At 41.5% G+C, this 22,701-nt stretch overlaps 1 protein-coding gene across 1 annotated transcript in view; it reads right to left on the bottom strand.

Moving 5' to 3' along the window:
- The window catches only part of LOC134350924 (eukaryotic translation initiation factor 3 subunit E-A), a 211,554-nt gene that overhangs the window by 107,959 nt on the left and 80,894 nt on the right, over nucleotides 1–22,701 (bottom strand). Inside the window, exons 6-7 of the mRNA XM_063056770.1 lie at nucleotides 14,810–14,935; nucleotides 14,504–14,628 (exon numbers count right to left, since the gene is read on the bottom strand). Of these exons, the coding sequence (XP_062912840.1) occupies nucleotides 14,504–14,628; nucleotides 14,810–14,935 (251 nt within the window). The remainder of the gene's footprint in view (nucleotides 1–14,503; nucleotides 14,629–14,809; nucleotides 14,936–22,701) is intronic.

Raw genomic sequence — 22,701 nt, 5'->3', positions numbered from 1 at the left:
GCTATTTTTTGATTGGTTCAAGATCAATGAACTTCTCTTGAAAGACCTTTGCCTACTGAAAGGTGAATTTTGAAATGATAGAGCATAAAAAGGACTGAGGCCATACCAACACTTAGCGGGGCTTTCCTAGTAGCTGTTTCCTTGGCCTGGCAATATTCTCTTTTTAATCATTTATACAAATTCTTCATTGCAGGCACTGGTCTGATCATCATTTCAAGTGTGGCTTTCCAGATAACAAGTCAAAAATTTTCAACTTATGTCTGGTTCTTCTAAGAATTATTTTAAACCCAGTTGCCAACCCTCCTACTGTCGAAACTCTTCACTCTCATCTTCAGTATTTCCAACACTTTCTATAAGTTTCAGGTTTTCAGAATCTGCTAGACTGGCCTTTGTAAACATTTACTTTCAGGAGTTCCAGTAATGCAGTATATTTGGGTAATGTAATAACAGATTCAAAGTTGCTCCAGGAGCATGCAATATCCACATCAGGTTTAACTAATACTGTCAAAAGAGCTGCCAATTTGCTTCTTCCTCATAGATTATCCAAGTTGATGGAGAGGGACGTGGAAGCACAGAGGAACATCTGGAGAAATTTCTGAAACGCACGTTCACTGCTGTCGTTACTGCATGGTCGGGAATCTTCCGGAGGGTAGGCCTCAAAATCCCCGGCTTTGCCTGCTGTTGGTGACCGAGATTGAGGTCGAATCGTTCGGACAGAGATGGCACTCAGTACTCAGTGTCAGAGAGCAGATTCAGAGGCTTGAAGTTTTCGGATGACTCAGAGACGGATTGTGGTTGGGCATGGCACGGAGAGCTTTTCTTCCTTCTCCCGTCTGCGTGAGATGTGGGACATTTGAGAGACTTTGAACTTTTACTGTGCTCATGGACTTCTTCATCAAGTTATGGTATTGTTGCACTATTGTAACTATATGCTATAATTATGTGGTTTTGTCAGTTTTTTCAGTCTTGGTCTGTCTTGTGTTTTGTGATATCACACCGGAGGAAATATTGTATCATTTCTTAATGCATGCATTACTAAATGACAATAAAAGAGGACTCGGTGTCTTCATAATCTAATCTATTTAGTTCATCTCTGGGTCTTGTGTTTCCTCTACTGTCCATCAACATAATTAAAACTATCTTCCTGCTAAGATCCAGATGAGCCATTAACTCCAGCCATTGGCTCATTTGGTAGGCCAGAACACAACAAACAGCTGGTTCACAAAAAGTCCAAGAAAGGAGCTACCCATTCACTTGTTAAATTATATTTATTCATTAATGTGACCTTTACTGCTCAAATTAAATAGTCTTTAACTCCTGATATCTCAGAAGTCAAGGGTTCAACTATATGATGCCAGGATTTTTTGTACATACAGTACGCAAAATCTCAATCATTCACAGGAGTTGATGGATAGGACAGCGTGACCCCTTCCCCAATAGCATCCAACACCGGAGAGTGAATTTATAAACTTTAAGCAGAAACAAAAACCCAAAATACTTCAATACACCTCCCTAAGGAATTCTCTATAACCTCTGTTGTACTTTCTACAATAGTTACTACTGTGATACTACAACCAATTTCCATAACAAGCTCCCACAAAATGTGAAAACACATACACAGAAAATGCTAGAGAACCACAGCAGGTCAGGCAACATCTATGGAGGAGAACAAACATTCAACATTACAGGCTGAGACCCTTCATCAGGACTGAAAAGGAAGAGCGAAGCCAGAATAACTTCCAGTAATTTCTCCCCCCCTCCCCTTTCTCTCTTCTACCATTCCCCATTCTGGCTCCCCTCATACCCCTTCCATTCACCTGCCCCCTCATGTCCCTCTGATTTCCCTCCTTCTCTTTCTTCCATGGTCAACTCTACTCGATCAGATTCCTTCTTCATCAGCCCTTTACCTTTTCCACCTATCACCTCTTAGCTTCTCACTTCATCCCCCCCCACCCACTTTCTTACCAACTCAACTGGCTTCATATGTCATCTGTCAGCTTATACTGTTTCCCCACTGGCCACCTTCTTAATCTGACATCTTGCACCTTTCTTTGCAGTACTGATGAATGGTTTCAGCCCAAAATGTTGACTGTATATTCTGTATTTGTTAATGTGGAGCAGAAGGCGAGTTTGTAAATCTGGCAGGAGCAAAGGATGTTGGGATTGGTGAGAATGAGGCACTGCAGGAGGGGTATAGGACAGGTCAGGGTGGGGAATGTCACAATTTTTTTTTGTGGCAGCAATACAGGGCAATACATGAGATTACTTCAGTACTGTGCAAAAGTCTTAAGCAGCCGGGTGGGTGGGTGGGTGTGTGTGTGTGTGTGTAAAATTTTTTGCACAACTATGTGTATATGCGTATGCGCATGTGTGAATACAGGATTGAAGGTGATATTTGAATGCACACAATCTACAGAATTAGGTAGATAGTCTTGTAGCACAGTTATTGGTAGGTATGATGATATGAGCATCTCTGACTCGTGGCTGAAAGAAGAGCATAGTTGGGAGTTTAACATTAACATACACACTGTATCAAAAGACCTAGTAACTAGGCAGAGGGGTTCAGTGACTTTGTGGGCAAAAAAATTAAATCAAATCTTTAGGAAAGAGTGACTTAGGATCTGAAGATGTAGAATCCTTGTGGGTAAAGTTATGAAACCACAAGGGTAGAAAGACCCTGATGAGAATTATATACAGGCCAGGATGTGAGCTACAAATTATAAGTGGGAGATTTTTTTTAAAAAGCATTTAAAAAGGGCAACGTTGCGATAATCATGGGGGTATTTCAATATGCAAGTGGATTGGGAAAATCAGGTTGGTGCTGGATCCCAAGAGAAGGAATTTGTAAATGGCTATGAAATGGCTTTTTAGAGCGGCTTAAAGGTCCCAGATTTGAATCCAGCCAGCTGGCTCCCCTGCACGCTTTCCATCTGTGCTGGGTTACGAGCTAGTGATCTCTTTGGAAATTCACCCGGCAGAAGACAATGGCAAACTACTGCTGTAACTTGCCTGGTACGCGATTCCCCACGACATCAGAGAGGCGTGGAGGGAAATCGTCCACTAACCGGAGAAACTCCGGATGCGACGTACCTTTCCTCTCCTATGGTTGAATGCACTGAGTGTTATGTAATGATACTGATTTGCTTAGGGAGCTTAAGTAAAGAGAACCCATAGCAAGCAGTGACCATGATATGATGGAATTCACCCTACAGTCTGAGAAAGAGAAGCTAAATTTGGAGGCATCAGTATTACAATGGAGGAAGGGGAATTACAGAGGCATGAGAGAGGAGCTGGCCAAAGGTGATTAGAAGGAGACAATGCTAGCAGGGATGATGGGAGAACAGCAATGGCCGGTGTTTCTGAGGGAAATTTGGAAGGCACATTTAAGATATATCCTAAAGATGAAGAAGTATTCTAAAGGGAGAATAGGGCAACAATGGCTGGTAACAGAAGTTAAACACAGCATAAAAGCTAAAAAAGAAGGCATATAATAGAGCAAAAATTAGTGGGAAGGGAGAGGATTGGGAAGCTTTTAAATCCAACAGAAGACAACTAAAAAGCCATAAAGAGAGAAAAAAATCAAATGCGAACATAAGCTAGCCAATAATATTAAAGCAGATACATAAAAAAAGCTTCTTCCAGATATTTAAGGAGTAAAAGAGAGACAAGAGTAGGTATTGGACCGCTAGAAAATGATGCTGGGGAGACAGGAATTGTGGTCAAAGAACTGGCAAATGTACTGAATAAACATTTTGAGTCATCCTTCACTGTGGAATACACAAGCAGGGTGCCAGAAATGCAAGAGTGTAAGGGGGCAGAAGAGAGTGTCGTTGCTATTACTAAGGAAAAAGTCCATAAGACCATAAGATATAGGAGCAGAAGTAGACCATTTGGCCCATCGAGTCTGCGCTGCCATTCAATCATGGGCTGATCCAATTCTTCCAGTCATTTCAAACCCCTGCCTTCTCCCCATACCCTTTGATGCCCTGGCTAATCAAGAACCTATCTATCTCTGCCTTGAATGCACTTGGCCGCTACAGCCGCTCGTGACAACAAATTCCACAGATTTACTACCCTCTGACTAAAGTAATTTCTCTGCATTTCTGTTCTAAATGGACGTCCTTCAATCCTGAAGTCGTACCCTCTTGTCCTAGACTTCCCTACCATGGGAAATAACTTTTCCATATCTAATCTGTTCAGGTCTTTTAATACTTGGAATGTTTCTGTGAGATCTCCCTCATTCTCCTGAGCTCCAGGGAATACAGCCCAAGAGCTCCAGACATTCCTCATATGGTAACCCTTTCATTCCTGGAATCAATCTCATGAATCTTCTCTGAACCCTCTCCAATGTCAATATATCCTTTCTAAAATAAGGAGCCCAAAACTGCACACAGTACTCCAAGTGCGGGCTCACGAGTGCCTTATAGAGCCTAAACATCATATCTCTGCTCTTATATTCTATACCTCTAGAAATGAATGCCAACATTGCATTCACCTTCCTCATCACTGACTCAACCTGGCATCTATTTTTAGTGTCACACCATACATGGAATTTAGCACAGGACCAAGTCTTTCATTCCACAATGCTGTTCTGAACTAAGTAAACTAGTAATTAAAAGTCTATTAAATGAGTCTCTGCTGCCTACACGTCCATATTCCTCCATTCTCTGCACATTCATGTGTCTATCTAAAAGCCTCTTAAAATACCCCTTTTTGTATTTGCCTTTACTACCACATTTGAGACTGCTTTCCAGGCAACCACCACGGTGTAAAAAAACTTGCCTGGCACATCTCCTATGAACTTACCTCCTTTCACCTTAAATGAATACCCTTCTACTATTAAACATTTTCACCCTGAAGATACTAGTTGTCTTACTCCATCATAACCGTATTAAGTTCTATCAACTCTCCCCTCAACCTCCATCACTCCAGAGAAAACAACCCAAGTTTGCAAATAGCCTCTTCTGCACCCTCTCCACATACTTCCCATGATAGGATGACCAGAAATTAATGGGATACTCCAAGCCAGATATGACCTAACCAGAATTTTATAAAAATACAACATAACTTCCTGACTCTTGACTAAAAAAAGGTAAGCATGCCATATGCCTTATTTATCACCCTATCAACTCGTGCAGCTCTTTTAGTGAGCCATGGAAATGGACCCCAAGATTCCACTGTAAATCTACATGGTTAAGGGTCCTGACATTAACTGTGTACCATCCCCTTAAATTTGATCTCCCAAAATGCAATGCCTCACACATGGCCATATTAAGCTCCATCTGCCATTTCTCCACCTATATCTGCAACCGATCTGTATCACACTGTATCCTTTGGAAATCAGCTATACTATCCACAATGTCATCAATCTTGTGCATCACCTGAAAATTTACCAACTCAACGATCCATGTTTTTATTCTACATATATATATATATATATATATATATGTATATATGAATAGAAGATTGTTTATAAAATCTGAAAGCATTCAAATGAAAAGTTTGCATGCGTTTGAGCTGGGTCTTTAGCCAAGTATATGATATGGTATCGCGCAGTACAGTAATTTATCATAAATTCAGTAACTGTCAACCAGAGACAATTCACCACCACAAAGTACCTAAGCAGCTACTTTCAATCACCATTTTCTATGTCTAATCTTGGATATCATTTCACTTCAAATAATTATCCAGGGTCTCAATATCCAACCTCAAAAACACCGTTGTCATGAGAGGCAGAAGTTGAATTAGCTGATGATATAACCATAGCAGAGACTTTTAAAATCTTAGATGCAATTTCAATAAGGACTATAATTGCATTACATAATCCTACCTTACAACAGGCTTACAAGGAAAACCATGCATTTTTTTAAAATCTCACTTTTAATTTCAACACACAAACCATACTATTTATGTAATTTATTCATAGAATCTCATTAAATAGATGACTGGAGAAACTGGGATTGTTGTTCTTGTCACAATATAGATTTCACAGATGTCCAAATCCCAAAGGAAATCCTCTCCAACTATCTCCATGTTTGCAGCAGAAAATAAAAACGACAGATGCTGGAAATCCGAAATAAAAACTAAAAATGCAGCAAACACACTGCAGTTCAGCCAACACCTGTGGGAAAATAAACAGGTTTAACACAAGGGATTCCGCAGAAGCTGGAAATCCAGAGTAACACAAACAAAATGCTGGAGGCACTCAACAGGTCAGCAACATCTATGGAAAAAAACAGTCAACACTTTGGGCTGAAGCCCCTCCTCTGGACCGGTAAGGAAGGGGGAAGAAGCTAGAATATGAAGCTGGGGGAGGGAAAAGAGTACAAGCTTGAGGGTGATAGGTGAACCCAGGTGAGGGGGAAATAGGGTGAGTGGGGGTAGAGAGGATGAAGTCAGAAGCTGGGAGGGAATAGATGGAAAAAAGTAAGGCTGAATAAAGAGGAATCTGATAGGAGAGGACAGTGGAGCATGGGTGAAAGGGAAAGAGGAGGGACACCGGGAGAGGTGATAGGCAGATGTGGAGAACAGGTGAGAGGGAAGTCAGAGTGGGTAACAGAAGAAAACAGAAGGGGGAGGGGGGAAAATTACCTGAAATTAATGTTCATGCCATCAAGATGGAGGCTACCCAGGCAGAATATGAAGTGTTGATTGATAGGACCAGCCTCTGGATGTCAGTCCAATTAATTTAGCCCCCATGCCAGTCAAGCCCTTTAGTGCCTTACAGATTTAACATTTTCACACTGAAACCTTTCAACAGAACTAGGAACTTTTGACCAGAAACATTAACCACAGATGTGGCATAATCTGATGAGTGTATCCAACATTTTCTGGCTTTACTCTAAGTTTCCAACACTCTCTTATATATTCATGGAGTTACACAGCAAGAAAACAGGCCCCCCCCCCCCGTCTTTCTTCCCGGACCTCCTGTCCCATGATCCTCTCGTATCCCCTTTTGCCTATCACCTGTCCAGCTCTCGGCTCTATCCCTCCCCCTCCTGTCTTCTCCTATCATTTTGGATCTCCCCCTCCCCCTCCAACTTTCATATCCCTTACTCACTCTTCCTTCAGTTAGTCCTGACGAAGGGTCTCGGCCTGAAACGTCGACTGCACCTCTTCCTATAGATGCTGCTTGGCCTGCTGCGTTCACCAGCAACTTTGATGTATGTTGCAAGAAAACAGGCCTTTTGACTCAACTTTTCCATTCCATCAAAGATGCCCATCTACACTAACCTAATTTACCTGTTCTACAACAGCCTTCTAAACCTTTTCTATTTGCATGCCTATCCAAATATTTGTTTTGGAATATTGTAACTGTACCCATCTCTATCATCTCCTCTGGTAGATCTTTCCATATACCAAGCACTTTCTGTGAGGAAAAACTTACTCCTCCTCCCTTTAAATTGTTCCCCCCTCACCTTAAACATATACCCTTGGCTTTCTGACTCCTCTATACTGGGAAAATGACTGGTAATTGTCCCTATCTATGTCTATCAAAATTTTATTAACCTCTGTAAGGTCACCTCTCAGTCTACCTTGCTTCTGCATTAACAAGCATCAGCCTATTCAATTTTCCCTTATAAATTTAAACCCTCCAATGCAAGCAACATCTGTGTGAACCTTTACTGCAACTTCTAGCTTAATCACATCCTTCCTATAGTGTGGCAACCAGAATTGCAAACAATACTCCAATTACAGCCACGCAATACTTCACACAACTGTAACATGAGGTTCCAATACAGCAGACACAGCTCTTGTATACCCACAAGCGATTTTCAGAAGACACTGGTTAATGGGTGGCTTGCTCAGCTACCTAGTAGAAAAATTATGGAAATAAAGTAAGTTGCAAATGATACATTTCAGATGATGGTACAATCAAAACACACAAATTGAGATTATTTCCACGGCTCAATATTTTGGGTTGCAACAGACATTAAGATATAATACCAGAAAGTGGAACAAGATGTTATAGATGAAAATGAGAATTCAGACAGCTATAATTTAAAATGAATTCCAATTGCCTACTAGAATGTACAACAGTGTTGTAATTAAGCATGTTGTATATTCCAAGATGTATAACTCCAATAGTTTTAAACATGTAAATGTGCAGGGTTGAATAAATGCACAGCATACCAGAATATAGTTCCTGCCCACAACATCACACTTGGACATCCATAATTCCTGGGAAATCTCCAGCACACTTTAAACCAATTATTTTAAAGAATTTCATTTTCAAAATTCTTCTTTATCACTTATTTCATTTTCTCAGTGACTTACAATATCTCACATAAACAGTCAATATTTAAAACTGTGATAAGTGAGATTTGGCAACGACAAGTTTTCACAGACTATCAATATGAATTCAGCCACAAATGTCTTTCATTAAAGCTCTTAGTCAGGGTCCAGAATTCTCCACCTGAGATTTGAATTAATGTTAATGTTATATATCAAATGCTGGAATTTGCAATTTTCTGTGCATTATGCAAATTTATGAGAACCCTAAGTTTCATTCTTTGACTGCCCCAACTTTAAATCAAGATAGTCCAAGAGTGTTTATTTGCTGCTAAAACAACTGAAGTGGGAATCAAGATTTGCATTCTCTCTGTAATATTTATCTAGGGCAGGTCAGTTCTCCTCAGGTCACCTTTGCCTAAATATATTCTGAATTATATGAGTGTTTTTCTAAATCACTTCCAGACTAGCTAAAGGCAGAATGTTTAATGCACAACTGAACTATTCCTAACTGCTCTATTTTACTTCACAACCAGGAAGGGGGTGTGGTTTTAATCACTCTGCAATATCCCAAACATAGGTGCCCACTTTGGAAATTAGGGAAGTGACCGACTCTAATTAAGGTTGAGGTCAGACGGGATCAGGCATTTTTTAAATTGTGCAGCAGTTGGCTAATAACCAGGTGTGCATGCTTTGCTTTTTGAATACACTGGTTTAGCACTCAGAATGTATTGCCAGGAACAAGAGCACTAATGGAATCAGCACTCCACTGGGTCACCACAGCATGTTGCACACTGAATTACAGTACTGACAGAACTGGCATTGAAGGGAATCTGGCTTGTTCCCTGCCTTCCCACTGCTGCAGGCTGACATGCCAGGTATTTTGGTGCTGGGAGCCCAGTATGAACTGTTACCTTTCCCACTGCTGTGTATTGCAATGTTGGGAACCTGGTGCATTGAATCAATCATGGTTCAGTGTGGAGGAGCTGCCTGCAATAGCTGATGTTGGGCCAGTAGGGAAAGCACTGTGGCAGCTCAGCATTGAGGATGGGCTACTCCTGGCGAGTGTTGGATAGGTCAATTACTTTCTCCTCCTCTCTGTTTGGCAATTCAGCTCTGTCCAGACAAGGATCTTCTTTCTGGTAAAAAGCTCAACTGACAAAGGGACACTGAAATTTCTGTCACAACCAGCAGTAAGTGATCGGACAGACCATAGAATATGAGTGGTCTGCCAACAAAGCAACCGTTCTACGGTAATTTCTTGCTGCAGAAGCACTAGCTGAGTATGAAGGCTTGCATCAAGATCCCGATACAGCAGCAAGCAGATTCAGATTTATTTATAACATGTACATTGAAGCATACAGTGAAATGCCTCACTTGCGTTAACAACCAACGCTCCTAAGGATGGGGAACCAGATACTCCAGATCCTAAGAACACAGTGACTAGTAAATTATTTGACATATATAAATTTCTCCTAACATTGGTGGTTAGTAGGAGATACAGGCTAGTTGATGGGCATGTGAGAGTGAGTACAGTACAGGCTATTCAGCCCACTATGTTCTGCCAACCTCTTAACCTACTTGAAGACCCTCTCCCACAGAGCCCTCATCCATGTACCCATTTATGAGTTTCTTAGATGTCCCTAATATACCTGCCTCTGCTACCACCCAGCAGAGTGTTACACATACTCACCACTCTGCGTAAACAAGCCTAACTCTGACCTATCTACTTCCCTTCAATCACCTTAAAAGTATGCCTCCCCATATTAGCCTTTACTACCCTGGGAAAAATATATCTCTTAACATCTTGTACACCTCTAACATGCCACCCCCCCCCCCAATCCTTCTTCACTACAAACAGAAAAGCCCTAGATTGCTCAACCGATCCTAATATATCACTCCATTCCAGGCAGCATCCTGGTTAAATCTCCTCTGTACCCTTTCTAAGCTTCCACATCCTTCTTATATTCAAGGGGACCAGAATAGAACACAATACTCCAAGTGGGTTAATAAGGATGTTAATGGGGAAACGGATTGCTTCAAAAGTTGACATGGGCTCTATAGGCAAATGGCATCCTATATTGTAAGAAAGTATATCATCATACCATGGATTTAGTCATAGTCATAGTCATACTTCATTGATCCCGGGGGAAATTGGTTTTCATTACAGTTGCACCATAAATAATAAATAGTAATAAAACCATAAATAGTTAAATAGTAATATGTAAGTATGTAAATTGTGCCAGGAAATAAGTCCAGGACCAGCCTATTGGCTCAGGGTGTCTGACCCTCCAAGGGAGGAGTTGTAAAGTTTGATGGCCACAGGCAGGAATGACTTCCTATGACGCTCTGTGTTGCATCTCGGTGGAATGAGTCTCTGGCTGAATGTACTCCTGTGCCCAACCAGCACATTATGTAGTGGATGGGAGACATTGTCCAAGATGGCATGCAACTTGGACAGCATCCTCTTTTCAGACACCACCGTCAGAGAGTCCAGTTCCATCCCCACAACATCACTGGCCTTACGAATGAGTTTGTTGATCCTGTTGGTGTCTGCTACCCTCAGCCTGCTGCCCCAGCACACAACAGCAAACATGATAGCACTGGCTACCATAGACTCGTAGAACATCCACAGCATCGTCCGACAGACATTAAAGGACCTCAGTCTCCTCAGGAAATAGAGACGGCTCTGACCCTTCTTGTAGGCAGCCTCAGTGTTCTTTGACCAGTCCAGTTTATTGTCAATTCGTATCCCCAGGTATTTGTAATCCTCCGCCATGTCCACACTGACCCCCTGGATGGAAACAGGGGTCACCGGTACCTTAGCTCTCCTCAGGTCTACCACCAGTTCCTTAGTCTTTTTCACATTAAGCTGCAGATAATTCTGCTCACACCATGTGCCAAAGTTTCCTACCGTAGACCTGTACTCAGCCTCATCTCCCTTCCTGATGCATCCAACTATGGCAGTCATCAGAAAACTTCTGAAGATGACAAGACTCTGTGCAGTAGTTGAAGTCCGAAGTGTAAATGGTGAAGAGACAAGGAGACAAGACAGTCCCCCGTGGAGCCCCAGTGCTGCTGATCACTCTGTCGGACACACAGTGTTGCAAGCACATGTACTGTGGTCTGCCAGTCAGGTAATCAAGAATCCATGACACCAGGGGAGCATCCACCTGCATCGCTGTCAGCTTCTCCCCCAGCAGAGCAGGGCGGATGGTGTTGAACACACTGGAGAAGTCAAAAAACATGACCCTCACAGTGCTCGCTGGCTTGTCCAGGTGGACGTAGACACAGTTCAGCAGCAGTTCTTTTCAATTGTGGAGAATCCGAGGGTCAGGAACACTTATTTTGAAATACTTCAGCATGGAGAAGATTGGGGTACTGTGATTTATGTGGCTGCTGAAGGAGCTATCCAATAAATGGAGCCCATTCTGTGTTTGTCCAGCAAACCTGCAAAAATTTCCTTACCGATACAAGTCCAAATCAATTTGGAAAGTTCCAACTGAATCAGCTACAATTATAATTTAAGGCAGCTTCTTCCAAATAACAATCACCCCTCTGGTTCTTTTGTCACTTGCATTAAAACCACATCTTCATCTACCAAACGTTCTTTCAATCAAATTGGCTTCTAGATTAAATTATATTAAATCACTCCTCCAAAAAAGGATTGTTGACTGAAATGCTTCAGCTTTTCTCACACCTCTCTGGTCAATTCCAAGTGTTTCCTTAAAAGAGTCTTGGATACCTTGGAAGATGAGCTTCCAAGGTATCCAAGACACTTTTTTTAAGGAAATAAACTACTTTCATACAAAAAAAAGACTGAGCATTACATCCATGTATTAACGTTAGTAACCTTGGACCTTGCAACACAACATACTGAGTTCCCCAACCACAAAATCATTTCGGGTTCAATTAACTCCAGGTTTAAAGCACTAACAGTAACAGATCGAATGCCACAGGCTAAGTAGGCAACAAATAAAAAAAAATGTAACTCTTGCAAACAAAAAGCTGAAATAAGCAAGCATTTCTCTTTACCAAAATCAACACTCATGGAAAAGGGAGCAATTAAGAATCTGTGACATACACTCAAGGGCAAATTAGATCAGCATACAATGGTCAAGACATCTTGTAATTTTAAACAGAATTAATCCACACCACACACTGCAATAGGCTTGTGGCACTCATGTGGTCCATATTAGAAACTTCCTGTATGTCCTTGATAGAATGCAGAACAAAAACTAATGAGGGCACTTGGTCAGATACATTAGCGGTGTGCAATTTCATGTGGATGGATAATTAATCTAAAACTACACCACACTAGTTCTAAATCCCAATAATTTCATGATCTGGACTCCTGCCTGTTTAGAAGTTAGTAGACATTTTGCATACTACTTAAGTTATTCATTTTCATCTTGTGTTTAAAATGAAGTCTTCTAACTTTTCAAATAGGAAGCGGTTTATGTATTAATACATTTATAGCCCCTCTTGTTTCAAATGAAACACATCTACTGCATCTGCTGGCAGGAAAAGTTCCATGAAACACATTAGTACAGCTGGTTTCACTGAACAGTCTACATGTTTTGTGGTCATGGTTGATTAATCTTCAAATATACCAATGTTTACAACTAATTCTATCTCTTAAGGCACATAAAATTCATGACATACAAATGTCTAACCCTATTAAACCCGTTGCACCCTCTTCACAGTTACAGTTATTTAGCTTTCTATATACAACAAACTTGGATATATTAATTTGGGTCCACTCTTTCAAATAACTAACTGCCAGAGAATGTTAACCACTGGGCCTTCAGCCTCAATCTCCACAGCATCTACTAGACACAGCCTTGCTACCTAAAAAAAGCTGTTTTATTTTAATTAGTGATCTCTCATGTGGTATTTTATCAAGGTCTTCTGAAAGTCCAACTAGATCACATCAACCGGTTTCATCTTATTTGTTCTGCTAATTACCACCAAAGAACACTAATTTGAAATTTTTTTTTCATAAATCCTCTCTCATGATAGTTTACAGCATATTAATTCATTTCATTCAGTAATTGTCAATTTGATCCAAGACTAATGTCAACATTATCACACTCAAATCAAAGTTAACTAACCTTATGCAACAATTTAATCCTCATAATAGGCAACATTAAGTTTTCATTGAGAAAGTATTTCAGTCACTGTCAGGAATATGTAGAATACCAAAACCACTCAGGTATTATCCCTGTACTACTTACTCCACAATTTTATATTACTCACATTCTAATAAACATCAGCAATAACACATTTACAGGAATAAATATTTATGCTATTAAATTCCCCAAAACGACACCAAGGCAGTAAAAACTTACCGAGGGTGAATGTGCGTTAGATGCATTGCTATTACTTTGGACTAATTACAGGCCCTTTATCCCTTGGAAGTATATTTCTTTCTGAGCTTTATTATTTATAATAATAAATTGAAGATAATTTTAAACTACAATCTAAAACACAAATATTGACTTTTATTTTTAGAATGAACATGTCACGTCAGCCAATCACAAGCTGTCAATGGACATGAAGCTACCAAATCCACTTTAGTGAAATGTGAATCAGAGCTAGTTGTCTGGACAAGAACAATAATAAATTCACTGTTCTGGGATTCTCAACAGTACCGCTGCATGGCAACCGAGTCATCTCTGCTCCAGCTCTATATTTCCTTTTATTGCTTGGTACTAATCAGTCTGCTGCTGACTTTTTTTTCCTTCCTGACTATTCATGGTTGTGAGAATCGATGTAGATTGTTACAGCATGCTATGTATACCTGGTTGTGAATGCCAAATTCCTTATACAGAATGATGCACCTTTTACAAATCATCTGTTAGATTCATGTATCCAACTCAGCCGCTAATTTTTTAAATCATACAATTAAAAACCAAACAACCTTGTAGTGTTGAGAACTACAAGTAAGACTTAAGTTTAAATCATTACTGTACAATATTAGTGATCAGAGAATATTTAGCAAAATTCTTCCATTAAGAATTGCCCCATTATGAAAAGAACAAAATAGGCAAGTAGAGCAAACAAAAAACATAGTCTTTTACATTGAAATCCTTCTATTTTCTTAAGGTATGGTGCCTAGAACTACACACAGGACAACAAAAGGTCCAAATTGCATTTTATAGGTTTCCATTTTAATTTTTATCCAGTACACTCAATAAAAAGGTCAGCACTTCTCGACTCAACTAACCTATTTGGAACAAGTGAAATGCTCGACATGTGCTATACTTACTGTGGTTGATAGAGGAAAAGGTCAATGATGTTGTCTCTGCCTTTGGGGTGGTTGAAGAATACAAATAGTGACCAGTGGATTAACCACGTCCTTTGCTGGAGAGACTGAAGAGGAGAACTGACAGTCTGAGAAGGAAAAAGAAAACAAGCATTTAATCTACAGGTTGAAGCTGGTGGGAAAACAACCTTCTTCAAAGTGCAACTCACACCAAATACACCAAAAGAAGAGTAACTCTGAAACTTGAAAAATTCTCACTTTAATGCACATGCACTAAGTTCAACCTTTATGAGAAGAATGAATACTCACATTGTTATCAATGGTCTCTTTGAGTCGTGTTAGATCCTCCATTGCAGCTTCCCAATTCTGCATCAGTATCTCCGATGCTAGTTTGCCCCAGAGGGAACTTAAAGCATTCCGGTCTGTTGAAGGAACCTGTAGAAACAGGAAAAAAAGTATTATTCTCTTTAGATATTTCAATCCAAAAAATTAGCACGCACGCGTGTGTGTGTGTGTGTGTGTGTGTGTGTAAGCAACCTGTCAAAAACAGTGGATTATAGGTGAAGGTTATTAAAAGTCAGCATCAGTGACTTCCGAGTAATCTCTATTCCAAGGCACAACTACATTAAAATGAAAGGTATGGCGAAAGGTTTGCACAATAACACCTGTTAATAAATAGTTAGACAGCCTTGCCACAAGTCGGTTTTTGTAGTATATTTAATGTTTCAGTAATATGAGCAATAATGAAAATAAATTGTTTGATTAAGCATTCTGTGTACATAATTCCATAAGACCAGAAGAAATAGGAGCTGAATTAAGCCACTCAACCCATCAAGTCTGCTCCACCATTCCATCATGGCTGATCACAGATCCCACTCAACCCCATACACCTGCATTTTCACTATATCCTTTGATGCCCTGACCAATCAGGAAACTATCAACTTCCGCCATAAATATACACAGGTACTTGGCCGCCTCCGCAGCGTGTGGCAGAGCATTCCACAGATTCACTATTCTCTGGCTAAAAAAATTCCCTCTTTGCCCCCGTTCTAAAAGGTCTCCCATCAATTTTGAGGCTGTGCCCTCTAGTTTTGGATACACCCACCATAGGAAACATCCTCTCCACATCCACCTTATTTAGTCCTTTCAACATTTGGCAGGTTTCCATTGAGATCTCCCCACATTCTTCTAAATTCCAGGGGGTACAGACCCAAAGCTGCCAAACCCCTTTATTCCCAGAATCATCCTCGTGAATCTCCTCTGGATTCTCTCCAACGACAAAACCTTGAGATATGAGGTCCAAAACTGTTGACAATACTCCCAGCGTGGCTTGACTAGTGTCTTATAAAGTCTCAACATCATCTCCTTGCCTTTATATTCTGTTCCCTTTGGAATAAATACTAACATTACATTTGCCTTCTTTACCACAGACTTAACCTGTAAATTAACCTTCTGAGAATCTTGCACAAGGACTCCCAAGTCCCTCTGTACCTCTGTCGAACCTTCTCCCCATTTATATAATAGTCCACACTATTATTCCTTTTACCAAAATGCATTGTCGTACATTTCACAACACCATTCTCTCTGCCACTTTTTTTGCCCATACTTCCAATCTAAGTTCTGCTGCAATCTCATTGCTTCCTCAGCACAACCTATCTCTCTACCAATCTTCGTAACATCAGCAAACTTTGCCACAAAGCCAACAATTCTATTATTCAAATCATTGACAAACAATGTGAACTGATCTCAATACTGACCCCTTGAAGAACACCACTCGTCACTGGCAGCTAACCAGAAAAGGCTCCCTTTATTCCCACTCGCTGCCTCTTGGCTGTCAACCATTCCTCTATCCATGCCAGTATCCTTCCTGTAACGCCATAGGATTTTACCTTGTTAAGTGTCCTTATGGCACCTTATCAAATGCCTACTGAAAATCCAAGTAATTGACATCCACTGCCTCTCCACTGTCCACCCTGCTTGTTACCTCCTCAAAAAACTCAAACAGATTTGTCAGGCAAAATTTCCCTTTACAGAAATCCTGATGACTTTGATTTATTTTATTATTAGTCTCCAAGTACTATGAAACCTCATCCTTAATAGACTCCAACACTTTCCCAAACACTGAGGTTAGGCTAACTGGCCTATAATTTCCTTTCTTTTGCCTTCCTCCCTTCTTAAAGGGTGCAATGACATTTGCAATCTTCCAGTCTTGCGGGACCATGCCAGAATCAAATGATTCTTGAAAGATCATGAGTAATGCATCCTTTATCTCTTCAGCAACCTCTCTCAGGACTCTGGGATGTAGTCCATCTGGTCCAGATAACTTATCCACCTTTAGACCTTTCAGTTTGCCTAGCACTTTTTCCTTTGTAATAGCAATGACACTCACTCCTGCTCCCTGACACTCGCGAACCTCTGGCACACTGCTTGTCTCTTCCACATTGAAGACTGATGCAAAGTACTTGTTAAGTTTATCTGCCATTTCTTTGTCCCCATTACTACCTCACCAGCATCATTTTCCAGTGGGCCAATATCAACTCTCACCTCCCTTTTACTCTTTAAATAACTAAAAAAAACTTTACTATCCTGCGTTATATCACTGGCTAGTTTGCCCTCATATTTCATCTTTTCCCCCTTATAGCTTTTTTAGTTGCCTTTGGTTGGATTTTACTGGCCTTCATCCACAGTATCAACAGTGGGATTGGGTTCAACAGCCGTGAGGTAATGTTAAAGCTACACGAGACCTTAGACAGACCCCACTCAGAGTATTGTGTTCAGTTCTGGTCACCTCACTACAGGAAGAATGTGGATACTATAGACAGTGCAGAAGAGACTTATGAGGATTTTGCCTGGATTGGAGAGCATGCCTTATGAGAACAGGTTGAGTGAACTTGGCCTTTTCTCCCTGGAGCAACAACGGAGGATGAGAGGTGACCTGATAGAGGTGCACAAGATGATCAGAGGTATTGATCATTTGAATAGTCAGAGGCTTTTTCCCAGGGCTGAAGTAGCTAACATGAGGGGGCACAGTTTTAAGGTGCTTGGGAGTAGGTACATGTCAGAGGAAAGTTGCGTGTGGAATGTACTACCAGCAACAGTGGTAGAGGCAGATACAAAAGGGTCTCTTAAGAGATTCTTAGATTGGTACATTGAGCTTAGGAAAATAGAGGGCTATGCAGTAGGGTAATTCTAGGCAGTTTCTAGAGTAGGTTACATGGTCAGCACAACATTGTGGGCCGAAGGGCCTGCACGTGCTGTAGTTTTCTATAACTCTACCCAATCATCCAACTTTCCACTCACTTTTGCTACCTTATATGCCCTTTCCTTAGTTTTTATACAGTCCTTAACATCTCTAGTCAGACATGATTGCCTACCCCTGCCATTTGAGAATAACTTCTGTGGGACAGATCTATTCTGTGCCTTGTGAACTATTCCCAGAAACTTCTACACGTAAACACGAGGAATTCTGCAGATGCTGGAAATTCAAGCAACGCACATCAAAGTTGCTGGTGAACACAGCAGGCCAGACAGCATCTCTAGGAAGAGGTACAGTTGACGTTTCGGGCCGAGACCCTTCGTCAGGAAGAACGAAGGGTCTCGGCCCGAAACATCAACTGTACTTCTTCCTAGAGATGCTGCTTGGTCTGCTGCGTTCACCAGCAACTTTGATGTGTGTTCCTAGAAATTTCTGCCACTTCTGCTCTGCCATCATCCCTGCCAGTATCCTCCTCCAATCCACCTGGACAGGCTCCTCTCTCATGCCAGTGTAATTCAGCAGGAGGAGAAGATGGCAGTGCACCACGCGTGCGCAGCTCTCCAGTGAAAAGTGATGTCGTATCTGTTAAATAGGGGCCATGGACAATTCTGATTTGATGGAGAATGGATGTGAAATCACAGAGGAACATCTGGAGAAATTTCTGAAACACCCATCTACTGCTGTCGTTACTGTGTGGTCGGGAATCTTTCCGAGGGTAGGCCTCAAAATCCCCGGCCTTGCCTGCTTTTGGCGACTGAGAAAGAGGTCGAATCGCTCGGACAGTGATGGCGCTCAGTACTCAGTGTCGGAGAGCTGATCAGAGCTCGAAGTTTTCGGATGACTCAGAGTCGGATTGTGGTCGGCATGGCAGGGAGAGTTTTTCTTCCTTCTCCCGTCTGCTTGTGAAGTGGGACATTTGAGAAACTTTGAACTTTACTGTGCTCACGGACTTTCTTCATCAAGTTATGGTATTGTGCACTGTTGTAACTATATGTATAATTGTGGTTTTGTCAGTTTTTTCAGTCTTGGTTTGTCCTGAGTTTTGTGATATCACACCGGAGGAAATAATGTATCATTTCTTAATGCATGCATTACTAAATGACAATAAAAGGGGACTATGTGTCATCATAATCTAATTCTCTTTATTCCATTGTGATATTGATACATGTGACTTAGGCTTCTCTCTCTCGAACTGCAGAATGAATTCAATCATATTCTGATCACTGTCTCCTAAGAGTTCCCTTACATTAAGCTCTCTAATAAGATCTAGGTTTTTACACAACACCCAATCTAAGATAGACTTCCCCCCAGTATGCTGTAGCACAAGCTGCTCTAAAAAGCCATCTAACAGGCATTCAACAAATTCCCTTTCTTGCAATCTGACACCAACATGATTTCCCCAATCCCTTAGCATAACGAAGTTCCCCATTACATTGAAACATTACCTTTATTACATGCCTTTTCCAGCTCCCTTTGCAATCTCAACCCCACATTTTGGCTACTATTTGGAGGCCTATATATGAATCCCATAATGGTTTTTTTACCCTTGCAGTTTCTTAACTCCACCCACAAAGATTCAACATTCCCTGACCCATCACCTCTTTCTAGAGATGTAATCACATCTCTTACCAACAGAGCCACACCACTGCCTATGCCTTCTTGTCTGTCCTTTCGATATAAAGTATATCCTTTGATGTTGGCCATAGCTCCCATGACTCAGTGATACCCACAATGTCATACTGACCAATCTATAGTTGTGCCACGAGTTTGTCCATCATATTCTGAATGCTACATGCATTTAAATACAGCACCTTCAGTCCTGCCTTCTTCGCCTTTTTGAATTTTGCCTCTGTGGTACAACTTAACTCTTCAGTCTGTCTGCATTTGTACCCAATCATTGGCTTGACCTTACTTGCATTCATGTTACATCCATCGTCTACTTGTAGACCTGCTGTCTCATCCACAGCTCTATCATACAGGCTCCCATCCCCCTGCCACATTCATTTAAACCACTCCCAACAGCTCCAGTAAACCTGCCCGCAAGAATATTGGTCCCCTTGGATTCAAGTGCAACCCATCCCTTTTCTACAGGTCCCAATTATCCAGAAATCTGAATCCCTGCCACGGCCCAATTCTTCAGCCACGCATTTATCTGTCACTTCATTCTATTCCTATCCTCACTGTCACATGGTACAGGCAGCAATCCTGAGACTACTACCCTTGAGGTCCCGCTTCTCAGCTTTCTTCCTAACTCCTTATATTGTTTTCAGGATCCCCTCCCTTCCTCAACCAATGTTTTTGGTTCCAATTTATACCATGACTTCTGGCTGCTCACCCTCCCTTTTCAGGATATTGTGGACGCATTCAGAAAGATCGCGGATCCTGACACCTGGGAGGCAAACTACCATCTGTGTTTCTTTTTCACATCTACAGAATCGCCTATCTGTCTTCCTAACTATAGAGTCCCCTATTGCTGCTGCCATCCTCTTCTGTTCCCTACCCTTCCGAGCCACAAGGCCAGATTCAGTGCTAGAAGCACTGCTGCTGTTGTTTCCCCCAGGTAGGCCATCCCCCCCTCCCCACACCATGTAACAGTACTCAAAATGGAATAGTTATTTTGAGGGGTCGGCCACTGGAATGCTCTCCACTATCTGGTGTTCTCCCTTCCCTCTCCTGACAGTCACCCATTTATCTCTCTCCTGTAGCCTTGGGTTATAAGTAAGAGGTACGTGAAAGACATACATCATTACGTCACCGTGTCATATGTGAGTGCCTCACTAAAAAGAACTAGGTAGCCAATTTCTCCCGGCTCCTCTGTTTTTCTTTCAATTCGTTTCTAGGAGTTACAAAGCATCATAGTGGTGGAGAGGAAGTTTGAAAATGAACCTAAGACAACTATTTGCCTTAGGAAGCCCAACACACTTTACTTTTAAGAAGGGGAGAGTGTTTTAAAAAAAAAATGCAGCATGCTTCTCTTCAGAAGGGGAGAGGTTCAAGTTAAAAAAAAGCAGAAATGGCTGGCTACGTGGGAAAGATACATGCATCAACCAGTTATCTTTCGTACATTTGAATGCATCTGAGTAGTATTTTGAAGCAAATGAGAAACAAATTCCAGCTTTGCTGAGTGCATTGGGTTTAAATGCATACTTCGCTTTTAAGTTTGACCAGTATCACTTACTGTGGTCACACGATTGATGCACAAGGATTACACAAGTATGCTAAGTAAATTCAAGCAGTGGTGGATGCCCCACGCCCAAAGGAAGTCTCATAGCTGCGGTCCTTTTTAGGATTTGTCAATTACAATAATAGGTTCCTGCCAAACCTGGCTACTGTGCTCCACCCCTTGAACTCATCATTACAGATTGGGAAGAAATGGCAATGGACAAAGCACTGTGAGGTGGCTTTCCAAAAGGTAAAGGAAACGATGAGGTCCAACACTGTTCTAACACATCATCCAATGAAGTTCGCCTGTGATATCTCACCTTATGGTGTTGGTACAGTCATACCACCTGTTATGAGTGATGGAAGTGAACACCCCAAAGCCTTTGCATCGTGTTCCCCTACAGTTGTAAAGAAAAATTACAAACAGATTGACAGAGAGGCCTTGAGTCTGGTTTGGTGTAAACCATTTCAACTAGTACTTGTATGGGAGGCAGTTTACTTCATTACTGATCATCAACCACTGCTGTCAGTTTTCAACCCACAGAAGAGTGTTCCACTAGCAGCAGCAGCACTTATGCAGAGCTGGGCCTTTTTCTTGGAGGACACAATTACAAGATCAAATTCAAGAACTACACTAATCATGGAAATGCTGGTGGATTATCCAGTTCGTCCTTAGAAAAGGAGATACCTGGAAAGTTGACAAAAGAGGGCACTCCTCCTGACTTATTTTCCCTAATGCAAAACAAAAGTCTCCCTATTACGCAGAGATGATCCAAAGGAAAACCAGAAAAGACCCCAACACTGTCTCAGGTCTACATGGCAACCCAAAGTGGCTGGAATATGCAGCAGGAATTCCAGTTCCCCTACTTTACCAGTGCCGGGATGAACTTGGCCTTGACAGGGGTTGCCTTATGTGAGGATTGCAAATTGTTGTACCATCCAAGCTGAGGGCTAACTGCAGGAGCTACATGCCAGTCCTCTAAGCATGGCCCAAATTAAAGTGTTGGCTTGAAGATTTGTCTGGTGGCCTGAGATAGGTCAGCAGATCGAGCAGCTTGCCATGCACTATTTGGGATGTCAACATGTCCAGAAGATGCCAAGAACACCACCTCTCTCCATCCCTGGGAAAGGCCTGCATTGTCCTGGCATTAGCTTCATGTGCATTTTGCCAGACTATCCATGGGCACAAATGTCTTGGCAGTAGTGGATCCAGCTGCAAAGTGGCCAGAAGTATTCCAAATAGTTTCCACTACAGCCTCACACACTGTTGATGTGTTGAGGAGTCTCTTCTCAAGGAATGGTATTCGAGAACACTTATTCAGTGAGAATGGATCACAGTTTGTTGTGGAAGAGTTTCATTCATTCCTGAAAATGAATGGAACAAGACATTACATCTGCACTGTACCACCCAACTACAAATAGCTTAATGGAAAGGTTTGTCCGAGTCTAGAGAACATGAGTAATGTCAACAGAACACACTACACTGACACTGAATCAGCTTGCCAATTTACTCCTTACATATTGCAATGCAGCATACTTCACAACCAACAATTCACCTGCTATGCTGTTCCTGGGTCATCCTTTGTGCTCACACTTCAATTTCCTCAAACCCAGTCTCAGGAGTATACAGGACAAACAGCGGAGTCAAATTGAGGGCTCCTCAAACAAGGAGGTTCGATGTTTCACTCCTGGACAAGTAGACCTGGTGAGGGACTACAGGCAATCAAAAGTGGGTACTTGGAAAGATTAAGGACAGAACTGGACCACTCTCTTACACAGTGGA

Source organism: Mobula hypostoma, chromosome 1 (assembly GCF_963921235.1).
Source record: "Mobula hypostoma chromosome 1, sMobHyp1.1, whole genome shotgun sequence".
In the NCBI taxonomy this organism is placed as follows: Eukaryota; Metazoa; Chordata; class Chondrichthyes; order Myliobatiformes; family Myliobatidae; genus Mobula; species Mobula hypostoma.
Note: the sequence above shows the minus strand (reverse complement) of the source record. Positions and strands in the feature narration are given on the sequence as shown.